Source organism: Chenopodium quinoa, unplaced genomic scaffold (genome assembly GCF_001683475.1).
Source record: "Chenopodium quinoa cultivar QQ74 unplaced genomic scaffold, ASM168347v1, whole genome shotgun sequence".
Taxonomy (NCBI): Eukaryota; Viridiplantae; Streptophyta; class Magnoliopsida; order Caryophyllales; family Amaranthaceae; genus Chenopodium; species Chenopodium quinoa.
Genome location: NW_018742577.1, coordinates 1461340 through 1475261, shown reverse-complemented (window position 1 = coordinate 1475261; position 13922 = coordinate 1461340). Strand labels below are relative to the sequence as shown.

Below are 13922 nucleotides of genomic sequence, written 5' to 3'. Positions count from 1 at the left end.
GTTTACCAAACAAACAACAACAAAATCAACCAAAGAAAATAATTTTTTTTTTTTTTTAAAAAAAAAAAACTTAGAAATTTTTTTTGGGCCCTGGTGAGTCATTTGACTCACCATGCACAAGGGCAGGTCCGCCAATGAACCTATGCGCAAAAATAAAGAGATTTATCATTTCTAGATATAGCAAAAATGAAATGAACACTCCGTACAAAATATACATAAAAACTTGTATTTTTTGCGTTTATCTTATCCTATTTGTCTTTTTTAATTCTTCATAACAATCAATTGCCCTAAAGTATCTTGCATTCATACATAAAGTCCAATTCAATAATTCTTTTTTTAATTTATTTTTGAGAGGGAGTCCAACTAAAAGATCCGAGTTCACATATATTACTCGGGTTATCCAAACTACTTGTAATAAATCAATTTAAAGATGAACACAAATGAAAGTGATGTTACTCCTACTTTTTTCCGCGTAGTGTGTGTATTTCCAACTCTCCAAATTCCCATTGAAACACGATATCATATTGCCACAAATGAGTATTGCCCCAACTACAAATTTCTTTTGTGCGAAGTATTTATAGGTCAACCTAAATAACACATAACTGTCATAGATACAAACAAACTATATTTTGACTTATTTCATTGAATATTGGAGATCATATGGTACAAAATTACGTCTAACAAGTTATTATAAGGAGCATGTAACAGGTAGTAATTATTGTTGATGTCATTTCGTCGTTGTATTTCATGTTAGATGTTTTTTTACTCTGTAGTTGTTGGCTTTTAGACAATAGTATAACTATCAGCTTAAATCAAATCAAACCAAATACGGAGTATCGATGTGTGGATGTTTAACGTTCAGCATAAGTAGTAGTAGGATTAGCTAAATAAAAAATAATACCAATCCCAAAGGCTTTTTAATTTCTAGTACTACGTATATTATTATACATTCGTACGTGTTAAAGCCTTCTTTTAGTTAATTATATTTTGACTGGATAAAAACATTAGAATTTGTCACAAAATTATTGCACGGCAAGTTTTTTCAATGTAGCTAAAGGCTTGAGTAAAATTACATACAATGATACAGATATGAACTGATCTGATGTAATGATAGAGTATATAAATTGATCATGTGAGAAAGCGTGATAGAGTATATAAATCGAACATGAGTTTCAACCATCAGTTTAACCTTTTGGTGGAGCAAGTCCACTAATACGTATCTACTTGCACTAGATTATGACTAATAGTGAAGGTTTGACGACACTCGAGGTTAAAAGGACTAAAAAATCGTAAGGATTGAAATTTGATCTGGTTTTCATTTAATCTGGGTTTCCATACCTAAAAAATTACATTAGTGACGTATGCATAACCAGGGGTCAAGGTAGTGGGTTATAAACCAACAAAAGGTAGGCTACTTTTTCGTAACACCATGAGTCAATATGCAGTTGGACAAAGTATTCCTCGATGAAAAAGTCTATGCACTTTTCCATTATTTTTCTCAACTGTACTACCAATATTTTACATTGTTTTTGTATGACAAAAACTTATAAAAATGTGATTTCATTAAATTTTTCTAGTTAACTTTAAGGATTTTATTACACCTAAGGCAGTCTTCGTGTATGTTAGGCTAGCTTCAAGGAATAAATCTAATGCCATTAGTTAACAAGTAAGATGAACAAGAAAATATTAAATGTTTAAACAACAAACTGTTCTTTTCTTGTAAGGTTTAAATTCATCATCATATTGTTACACAACTTGAAGACAAAAAAAATTGACCAGTTGGAGATTCTTGAAAGCAATTATGCTTTCGATTCTCCACAAGCCACTTGTGATTATGGTGTATATTTAAATCTAAAAATTTACATTCGATTTCAACCTTTAATTAATCAACGAGCTATTATAAGAAAATCAATATATGGCCTGGATGTGAGTTGTAAATACAAAAGAATAACACACGAGTGAAATGTATGATCAATCTATGTATAATATAATGATACATTTTACGTATGTATTGTTTGGCCAAATTGAATGATGGTTGAAGTACGATAACGAAGAATAAAATAGAGAGTTTGACTATTGTTCAAGCCAAATAAATACACTTCCTATTTATTTATTTTTGCTAGCTTATGTGTCGTAATCTTAAAATAATTTAAAAGAGTTGTAACTTGTCTATCCAACAAATGCCCTAATAATATAGTAGATAATTGATATAATTAGCAAGGACAACTATCATTCAAACATCAAAACATTAACTGTTAAGCAACATCTAAAACCATAGATTAATTATGTTCATATAATCACATCAATATGATTACAATTTTAAGTCGACCGTTGCAATTAGATGACAGTTTGTCAGCATTCAGCAAATTGATTCTACCTGTCTATTTATCAAGTACTTGTTGGACTTATGTTTTCCCATTTAAAAAAAAACACTCATAGCCCATGCAATAACTTCATAACGTACAACTATTTCTAACGTTTATTAAATTTTAATCTGTTGAAAATAATTTTTTTTTAGGTCCCTACATTAAATATTTGTCACCTTATATTTGTTCTAAATTCAATATGTGGGCCATGCATGACACAAGTGAAAAACAACATATAAAAAATTAGAGACTTTGGTATATATGGAAAATGACGTTGGTCCAAATTAATCTAATTAGTGTGAAACTAATTAAAGAAAGGGTAATTAATTTAAAAAAATTCGTCTAGTGGAGAATATGTGTATTCAATTTTTGTATTCTAATGTTTTTTCGGGTATCTATCTAAATATTATAATTATCATACGTAATTACGTAGATAGCTATCATTAGCAAGATATCAAATTGCATAGGTATGGATTTTAATTTCTATCAAAATAGTTGTAGTTTAATACTTCATGAAAGCAAGTCGGCACATAGGCTATGCAAGCTTTGTATCTTTGTTATTCTGTCATGTTAAAAAAAAAAAAAAAAAGTTGCTATTTTTTTATATAGCTTTTACATCATCACAAAAGTAATGTTTGACGAAATTAGTTGTAAGTTATTTTTTATACGTAGCAATTGCTATTTGCTACCCATTCAAATTTGCGGCTAAAATGTCAATAATTTTAGATATGATAAAGTAATTTCTGTAAACTATATTTACTATGAACCATTTTTACTTTGAAAACTCTTTTTTTTTTTTTTTTTAAAAGGATGGAATAAAACCTAATGATTATGTTCACGAAAACAGGTGAAAGTAGTTGTTTGTAAAACTCACTTACAACAAGAAGTAAAAGGATTAATTAATATTTACATTGACTAAATAATTAAAAATAAGAAAAAAATAACAACCCACGACCCCAAAGACCGCGGCAATTTCTCACAAAGAACGACAGTAACGTCCCCCCATTTTACCCATTACTCCTCTTTTCTTTCGTTCCACTCTGTCAACTCTAAACCCCCACTTTCTTTCCTAACCCCCCATTTTTCCTCCTTATATAAACTATAAACCTCCCTCTCTTTTTCCTAACCTCTCTCACTTCTCCTCTAAACAACAATGGCTCCTTCTTCCCTCCCTTCCTTCCTCTTTTCCTTCCTCCTCCTCTCCACCTACGCCCTCGCCGTTGGTACGTAATTTAATTCTCTATTGATACTATTATTAATCCTCTCCCGATACTTCTATTACAGTATCGGGAGGGATTTAGTAGGGTCCGATACACATTTTTTTAACGTGTATCGGACCATACTACCTAATATTATTGCATTTAATTTTTTTTAATATGGTCCGATATACCATCTTATCGGACTATACTATATTATACAAGGATATAATTCTAATACAATATTTGTTGTTTTGTTTTTAAAGAGACCGGACAAATTGGGATCAACTACGGAAGAATAGCGAACAACCTTCCAACCCCCGACAAGGTGGTACAACTCCTTAAACAACAAGGAATAACACGTGTGAAGCTCTACGACAGCGATGCAAGCGTCTTAAAAGCCTTCTCCGGTTCAAAAATAGCCGTGACCGTCGCCCTCCCAAACGAAAAGCTAGCCGAAGCAGCCGGTAGCCAGTCATTCACGGACTCATGGGTGCAAACCAACATCCTACCATACCACCCGAGCTCGAACATCATTGCCATCGCGGTCGGGAACGAAGCCAATGCCGACTCCAAAGTCACATCCTACGTCGTTCCCGCCATGAACAATGTCTATGCCACCTTACAAAAAAATTCTCTTGCAAATGACATTAAGATATCTTCTCCTATTTCTTATTCCGTCCTCCAAAGCTCGTACCCGGCTTCATCCGGGTCTTTTAAACAGGAACTTATGGACCCGTTTATTAAGCCTATGCTTGAATTCTTGAAGAAAACTAAGTCTTATATGATGGTTAATGCTTACCCGTTTTTTGCTTATTCGGCTAATTCCGGTGATATTTCGTTGGATTATGCCTTGTTTAGGCCCAATTCTGGTAATGTGGATTCGGGTAATGGGCTTAAGTATAATAGCCTTTTTGAGGCCCAATTGGATGCTGTTTATGCTGCTATGGATGCCCTTAAATTCAACGACCTCAAAATTGTCGTCACTGAAACAGGTATTTCTTTGTTTCATTCCGTATTACTTCTTCCGCTTTTTTATTATTCATTTAGTTTCGTAAAGATTATATAGTGATCATAAGCAATTTGTTACATCAAATTGTCCTTGCTAATCACAGAAATCCATACGATAATCATTTATTTAAGAAATATGATGTTCTAAACTTCTAATTACTATAAAGTATGTTTGTACTTACTACATATAATAAAAATGATTTATCAAATGACGTAGGTTTTAATTACGATAAAATAAGTTTATTCTTTTTACGTATAATAAGACCGTTACGCGTAATTTTATTGGTATTTGTTTTTGTCTTTAGTGCTAAACTCTATGGATGAATATTTCATTATTAAATAATCCATTATACAATAATTATTTGTATGAAAATTAATTAAATTAATTTCTATTTTTCCACAGGTTGGCCATCAAAAGGAGATGAAAACGAAATTGGAGCAAGCAGCCAAAATGCAGCAGCATACAACGGAAACTTAATCAAAAGAGTCTTAACAGGTGGTGGGACCCCCTTAAGGCCCAAAATTCCATTGGACGTTTACTTATTCGCTTTGTTCAACGAAAACCAAAAGCCCGGCCCAACAAGCGAGAGAAATTATGGGCTTTTTTACCCAACTGAGCAAAAAGTCTACGATGTCCCTCTAACCGCGTCTAAAGCTGCGGCGGCGGCTCCGGCAGTCGGCGCGGTGGCACCAGCGACAGGTGCAGTGGCTCCGGAAGCTGGTGCGGCGGCTCCGGCGACAAAGGCGGTGGCTCCGGTCGGTGGTGCGGTGGCGCCGGCGGCTGCGAATAATGCCGGAAAGACGGTAGTCCCTAAAGAGGGCCAGAGTTGGTGTGTGGCTAATGAGGCTGCCGAGGCCAAGAAGTTGCAAGCTGGGCTTGATTGGGCCTGTGGTCAGGGGAAAGCGGACTGCCGTCCGATTCAGCCTGGTGCCACGTGTTACAATCCGGGTAACCTTAATGCACATGCTTCGTATGCTTTTAACAGTTACTATCAAATGAAGACACGTGCGGCTGGTACGTGTGATTTTGGTGGTGCTGCTCATGTTGTAACACAAGCTCCTAGTAAGTTTTTGTTCTATTATGTTCTTTAATTTTAATTAGCTTATTAATTAATCATTGCAATTTATTTACTACGTATTTACTTATGATAACTTATGTTTATTATTTTTTAAATTGCAGAATTTGGAAGTTGCGAGTTTCCTACTGGCTATTGATGAGAATGAAGGAAGGACATATATGGATTTATAAAGCATTATTAATATTATTGAATAGATTTAGTGTTTTATTATCATATTATGCACATTAGTATAGTACTATTGTTATAATGAGTGATTTATTCACTTGTTAGTAATTTTTTTTAGATGATATAGATTTTATAGTATTCTTTTACTATTTATGTATCTAATTCTTTCCTACTAGTCCTAGTATTCAAGATGGAGATCAAGGTTATGGATTTCTTGGCATATATATAAAATTTATTTTCCCTTCTATTTTGCCATAGATCATCATTGTTGGTTTGAAATTTTATGTGATTGATGAAATTGAGAAAGTTTTGGTTGTTCGAAAGATATAATCTTTATCAACATTAGTTTACACTTAAAATATTGCGACTAGCGAGATCATGTCTTTAATACGTACATACACGTGCAAAGTAGTAGTTTTACTTCAATCTACTACATATTCAAAGTTTACAAACATGGAATATTGGTAGGATATGGGGAGCTTTTCCCTTTTTGTCATCTTTACCTGAGCCAAAATCAGAATTGAGATGGAAATAATTCTTCAACAAACAACGATCCAATACAATTTGTATTACACTTTACCTGATTTAGAAAGAAAGAAGGTGAAATATGCAATTACTTACTAAAGATTGCAAGTATGGCGTATTGGTGTAGGCTTATCATCATCTTTGTTTAGCTAAATTCACAACTATTGATGCATTTACCAAATATAGATTGTGCAATGGAAAGATAACATGCCTAAAAACTCTAAGGTATATAGAAGAAGGACTTCTCTTGACAATAGCATGAAAATTTATACCAAATTGATACATTGATTATGTTGATAAAAGTGTCCTATTATTTGAAACATTCATTAACAAAACGTGACCTGTTATGTCGAAACATATGCCACTCGTATCTCTAAAATTAGAATGGAGGCTTTGTAAATCAATTAGAATGTGTTAAATCCTCATTCAAAAAAAAAAAAAAACAAGAAGGATGAAATTGTGGGCCAAGAGGCCCATTGGATAAATGATACAGTAATAATCCGGCCCATATTATAATTGGGTTTTGACTATTCCCTAAATTATTTGGTAAGTTCAAGGAAATGTAGAATATAACTGACTGTTATCGGGTCAAATTTGGCAGACCCAATTACGCTTTACATCAAATTCAAGTATTCAACAACTATTTTTTCTCTCTCTTCAAGTCTTCAACCGTTAAATTTAGAATGCTGAATTGGATGAATTTCTGAGATTTTGTTGCCGAATTAGCAAGTTTTAGCTCAAGATTAGCAAATTTGATTGCTGTTTTTGCTCGAGATCAGCTGAATTGGCGAAACCTATTTCGAATTAGGGCAACGATTCGTACTCTCGGTAATCTATTTTTGTTTTAGGATGTTTTAATATAAGAATTGCAAATTTTTAGGTCAATTTATATCAAGCAAGAGATTATTAGACAAGTTTCAATTTGTTTGAAATTATTGGTGTTTAGGTTCTGTGAATTTAAATTTGACAAACAGAATGTTGCAAATTTTCTGAGATAACTTGTTGAATTCTGCATTTAGATTTGCTATGTGGTATTATTATACTCTTAAATATTGTTATACTTCGTATGATATTATGAAGTTAAATTGAATTGAATTAATCGCAGCATTTATGAGTATTACTATGATGAAGAAATGTTAGAAATTCATATGATATTACTTGTTTACTCAACATTAGTTTATGTTTGTATTTAGGATTAAGCAAATCATTGTAACCAGATGTAGATTGTTTATGGTGAAAACTTTTTTAGTTTTAAAAACAAGTCTAGGAAAATATGTATCTGAGCTGTGATTTTGATCTAGGATTTTGCAGGTCGTGGTTGTCGAGCAATTATGAATTGGTTGCAACGCAAGATCTACCTTTACAATGTCACTTTTGGACTCTATATGTTAGATTGGTGGGAGCGTTACCTTTTCAGTATCCTTGATGCTTCGTATAATTGTGCTCGAGTTTTTTTAATCTCTAATTTGTTGTGCTTTCTATTGTCTGTGTCTCAGCCATCAGTTCTAAATCATGGGGAACTACGGTATTAGTTGTTTTGTGGAGTTATAGTATTTTTTGTGACTTCTATGTGATGCTTAGAATCGCGAATTCTAATAAGGCATTTGTCGTGTCTGCTTTTTTCTATACATGCTGTTCTGAAGTAGCTTTCCTGTCAATGGCTTCCCGTGCCTTGATGTGATTCCAATCTAGTCTCGGTGTCATTATTTGCAAACAGCTACAATTACTTATACCTTTATTTCAGGATGGATACTTGCTATACACTGTTAAATCAATCTAACTCTTGAGAACCTCAGAAGCTATGCGATTGGGTCAAATACCGCTTGCTTAAATTTACAGAGTACTTCGTATTTAAGAAGTGAGAGTGGATTAAGTCTTGCTAGGTTACTTATGGCCTTTTCTGTTGCATGTGATGTATGGATTAAGTCTGTTTATTAAAGCTTATGAATTCCTTATATTGGATTTTGATAAAGTGATTTTTGCTATACGAAGTTAGTCTGTTCACAGGAATTTCTTTGTAGTCTTAATATTGAGCTCCTTAACTTGAACAGATACACTAATCATTGTGTTAATGTGGTTTATTTTATACAACGGATCACAACAAGTATCTGAAATATGGAAGAGGTAATGTAAATTATCACATGCTTGATTTAGTGAGTGTGTTTTTAGTTTGGTGACAATGTGATTTGGTATATTCCTCTGACATCTTTTTTTACTAAAAGAATTGTGAGAGAAAGTGAGAAACTGTCTCACTCGTCAAATATTGACTAAATCAGAGAAAGGCATGTATAGTATTGTTAAATTTTGTCAAAAGATATGATTTGTAGGTCTTTGCAAGTATTATTCAATAATATGTATTACAGAAAGTGAAAAAAAATCGCTTAATAAGGTATCTCTTTTGTATCTCTTTGCAGTTCTCTTGACTATGCTCATTCTCAATCAACATTGAAAAGGTATGTACTTTCTTTTTCTTTTTATTCCTTGTGTAAATGGACTAGGTGTGTTTGTTCTCATATAATATATATGAATTATATTATCCGAATCCATCTTGGAAGGATCAAATCGTTGGCTATTCTGAATGGTATGCTATCATACCAGTACCATTAGAGTAGAATTTGGCCGCTTTTTCTGGCTAGGATATCAAACTCATATACTTTTAAGATCTATTGCCTAACTTTTTGCACCTTCACATCACCGGATTTCTGGCATCATCTAGAAGACTATAGTCTATAAGTGGTGCTTTATGAGGACCTTAAATCTTCTTATATAATTTATTTCTCGATCCATTTACCTTCTAACTTATTATGGAAGGGGTTGCTCATAAGGGTCCAAAGAATTATCCAAGATATTTTTATAAATCCTCTGATATGATTTATTGTAGCCCAACGAAAATCGAGAACAAGGACGAACAAGATTCTCAGATAGCCCACATATTTCCCCTCTGACTTCTAATATCCCTCTTAACGAGTTCAGATTCTGGGCTGATGCTGAACCGTCTTTACTTTTACATTGCAATCTTTTTTCCCTTGTAATATGCTAAGCTAGCTCATATCAAATTCTATCCAGGTAAGTAAACCATGTATTTACTTCCCTTGATCACTTCTAAGCCTGCGGCCTGCCCATCAAATGCTGTGTTGGCCTTTCTTACTTATATCCTTCGATATTGTTCCGTTGCTTTAATCTGCATATCAATCTTATATCAATAGGATCGAACTGTTTGTTGATGTACATCTTCAATTACCTTTGACAATTGACATAGACAACAAACTTTTTGAGTGTGATGTTTGCGGTTCTATATCCCAAAGCATCTTTCTTCAGCAATGCGTTTGTCATCTTTGTTAAACCAACGCTTTGTCCACTGCACTTTTAAGCCTACTCGAAGCTTCTTATGTCAGTATTAAGCTCTCCTATGTTGTAAAATTGGTTAGTGTATTAGTGCTCAAATATTTCTCATTTTCTGACTTGTCCCGGGGGGGGGGGGGGGGGACAAAGATAAGAGACATGTTCAGAGATTTTCTTTGGCCTCTGGATTAAATAATGAAAACTATGCTTCTATATAATTTTTATTCCCTTTAATTGAGTGCCAGAGTATCATTATGTATGACATTATCCACTCACAGAAAATGGTTTTACAGGTTATTATCATAGTTACATTGACTGACCATTTTTTCATTGAGTAAAACTCAAAAACATCTAGTATATGCTACAACATCTTTTCTTATTTGCTAAAAAATGACAACCGCATTTATGTTTGAATCTTCTGTAGGATGAACCTTAATATATCTGAAGTATCTTTCAAGTCTCAACCTGTAGTGCAAGGGGTGTTGCTTTAGTTCCTACTCCCTGTTTTCATATGGAGGGGTAATGTTTGCTTAAAGCTTAGTGATGACTGCAACCTCTTTATTTGCACTGAGGCTTTCTATCAACCTTTCTATGCACTCATTTCTTTAATCTATGTGTCTGGTTTTTAGTTTAGTTTAATGATGGTGTATCTTTCTGTGTTATAATGATTTAATCGTCTGCCTTGCATTTGCTAATACTTTAATGGTTGTATTGATATGCTTTTGCTCATCATTTTCTACAGGCAAATATGGGGAGGTGCGTAGAAAATTTTTAGATACCTCAACTTACAATGGGAAGATGTAAGAAGTAATGCCACAGTTGATGTCGGACAGAACTTCTAATCTGCTGGAAATTACTGGTAGATCCTATTGAATGTGGCTTTCGGGATTGTCTTTTTGTTTCTTTTACTCTGTAATCTCTATATTCAATAGGATGATCATTGATATCGATTTTTGTTTCTCATCATATATTGACCCTTATTATAATATTCCATGTTAATATTGTATTTTGAGAATGAAATTTTTGGAAGAGGGTCATCATTGAACAATTACTAGGAACAACCTTTCATTTTCAATTCTTTTGAAATTACAAATTTATATTTTGATTATACATCTTGGCTTTTGAATGTTTCCAGTTAGAACTTGCCACTCATTCTCGTCATTTGATTGTTCACCAATGTAATAATTCACCATTGAGTTACTACAATTATTATTATCTTTTTTCCCATGATTATCAGAATTTGCATTATCTGTAGTAGTCATCAACCTCATGATCGTCTTTTGCTAACATCACTATAGTCTATAGTATATATTAGTTCATAATATTGACAGATCAATGACTTTAGCAAAGCTCTGTATTTTCCCCATAATTACCTTTGTGCACATCCGTTACTATGCAATCACATATGCAAGTCAATCTAGGCTATAAGGGCAACTCCGCCAAGATTGATCACTTGCATATGTGAGCACAACCTCTACAGATTTTTTCACTACAACATGTTTGTCTCAATAATTCGAGTAATTGTTACAAGTCAGGTTACAATTTGTGTAACTTGTTATGCTAGGGCTAAATGTTTCTTCAGTGAGACTATTTTTCCGATTGCAGTATCATTTTCTAGCTGAAGTGAAGATATATGACCGAATAAAGTTACAGAGTACTTCAAATTATGGCAGAAATCCAAAATATTCAAGGCTAATAGAGTATATTAGCAGTTTAGCACTAATATAGAACCATTTACATTGCAAGCTCACTAACTAAGATTAACAGTAGTGTCACCTTATAGCATGCATTGGGCTGCTAAAATCACAATAGGGGGTGTTTCTAAGTACTGAACATAATATTAATTGCCACTGCATTTGGCGATGCCCTTGGGAAGCTTGATATCTGTTTAATAAATTCGAGCCCCTCTGTTGAAAACAACGTATCCTTGCTACTGCAGCGAATAACCAGTTCGTCCAAGACTACGGCACTTTTAAGCACAAATTCTATCAGCTGAATTAGGCCTTTATATGGCTTCTCGCATTCATGTATGGTGATAGTTTTAAGCTTCTTCAGCACACAAGGAGAAGAAAGCTCGCGCTGAAGCATGTTGCAATCACAGAAATAATCCTGAAGAATAAATTAAACGAAGCAAGTTATATGAAAGTATATAACAATATGTATACAGTATACGTACATTAGCTTGATAAACTCAGTATGCTGATTGACCTACCCCATTGGCATAGATAATAAGTGTCTGCAAGCATTGCGACGCTTTTAGCAGCTTACAAATAATGTTTCGTAAGCAGCTTCCATGGACTCTTGGTCTCAAAGATAAACGAACCCATTTGTTATCTTCCAAATCCAGTTTCGAATTTCCACACTGTCTTAATTGCTGGTGAAGAGTGGAACAACATAATTAGCACTTTAATAACCGAACAAATAACACAATAACTTTGATTTTGATAATCATACTTGGCAATCAATCTATCATGAAAATTCAATCTATTGGACTACATGATTGATGCATGCATCCACAGTAGTATCCTAATCTAGATGATACCACAAACATGTAATAGTCAATAAACACCGAGATTTTGAGAGAAACTTAAGCCTGTTTAATCACCTCGTGCATGATTAGAAGCTTTCAATTCAGGAACAAGTAAGAATTTGTAACCCCCAACAGAGCAAACATTGTACATGACTGACATTTGTTAACATCGTTAATGCATCACAAGTTATTATTATCCGTACCTTTTATCGCAACAAGCACAAGTTGCTAGCTAAAACGATTAGGTATCTACTCACATTTATGTCAAAAGCACAACAAGAGCATGGGCAAATATAATGATAGGAATCGTGTACAAAGTGCTAAGACGAAAAGATATGAAAACTAATTCCAATGTATACTACACATTGTAAAAACCAAAAACATGAAACAAGTTTCGGGTGTCAGCTTTCAAAATTATCATGCTTTAATGATTCATTATTGAACATAAATCATATTATTTGGAAAAAAAAAAACTAGAACGATGTCAAACGGATCCTTTATAATTTTATATTATTGAAAACAAAAAATAAACTCACCGCATAAGCTTCATAACCCACAATAAGAACCTCAATCTTTGGGAACGCATGAACTAATTGACCCAAACCGCGATGAGAAATGCCGTAGGGGTTGATCGAAGCATAATAAACAGATGAAACATTGATAAATTGTAGTTGACTCATATATGATTTTTCAACATGCAAGATCCTAAGGTTAGGACAATCAAGTGTAAAACTCATCACATGTCTTTCATGAAGACTAAGCATCAACATTTCGATATTCGGAGCCGTAAATTGTACACCTTGTAGACCAATAGGGTTCACTATAAGCAAGTCTTTCAAACAAGGGGATCCATCTATCACTTTTTCAAGCGCTCCTTCACAAAATCTCACATCGACAAGTTCCAATCGCATCAATGATCCCACGAAAACCGGGCGTTTGAGCCCGATTTTTATATTACTGAGAACGAGCGTGACAATGTGCTGACTTTGAAACACATGAGGAGGCACAACACATAATTTTCCATACTCCATAAAAAGAAAAAGGTCTTTGGTTTTTTTTGTTGAAGCTAGTTTTGCACATTTTGTTAGAGTTGCTTGTGAAAGTCCAACGACGTCGCACAATTCCAACGTGTGAATGACGGGGCTTTTGTGATGTTTTAGCACATTGCATACTAATTTATCGTCATTGGGATGTTCGAATGTAAGGGTAGGAATCAAAGTCCATAAGTTTCCGAATCGACGAAGTAAGACTGTTCGAACAGCGTCTGTAGTTGGGAGAAAAGAGAGAATATGGACAAGTAGTTCATCTGGTAATTCACTTAACCGATCTCTTTTGTTGCCGTGTTCGATTTTTTTGATGCCTTTTTTGCCTCGTAATTCTGTAGTATTCATGTTTTTTGTTAAAAACAATACTGGAGGAAGAGGGCTAGGGTTAGGATAAGAAGAAAATATTCTAGTGTGGTTTGTTGTTAAGATATATATATATATATATATATATATATATATATATATATATATATATATATATATATATATATATATATATATTAATCAGGCGAAATCTAATCTAATATATATAAATAAAGTAGGCATTTTTTATGTATCTAAAATTTTAGAATATAATCCAGAAATTAAATTATTTTAATAAAAAAAATAATGTAAAAATATAGGAAAAAATAAATTTATTAATTCAATACTACGAGTATACC

General features: G+C 33.5%; 2 protein-coding genes across 2 annotated transcripts; one reads left to right on the top strand and one right to left on the bottom strand.

The window, feature by feature from the left end:
• The first annotated feature begins 3092 nt into the window (after positions 1-3092).
• On the top strand, positions 3093-6074 carry LOC110720904 (glucan endo-1,3-beta-glucosidase 14-like). The gene is made up of 4 exons (XM_021899990.1): positions 3093-3589; positions 3829-4557; positions 4977-5636; positions 5754-6074. Exons 1-4 carry the CDS (start codon positions 3520-3522, stop codon positions 5786-5788), a joined length of 1494 nt encoding a protein of 497 aa, XP_021755682.1. The 5' UTR covers positions 3093-3519; the 3' UTR covers positions 5789-6074.
• A 5431-nt stretch (positions 6075-11505) lies between these two features.
• Positions 11506-13605, bottom strand: LOC110720684 (F-box/LRR-repeat protein At3g26922-like). Its single transcript, XM_021899737.1, has 3 exons — positions 12751-13605; positions 11897-12058; positions 11506-11793 (listed from the first exon to the last, which is right to left on the bottom strand). Exons 1-3 carry the CDS (start codon positions 13603-13605, stop codon positions 11506-11508), a joined length of 1305 nt encoding a protein of 434 aa, XP_021755429.1.
• Between the last annotated feature and the right edge of the window lie 317 nt (positions 13606-13922).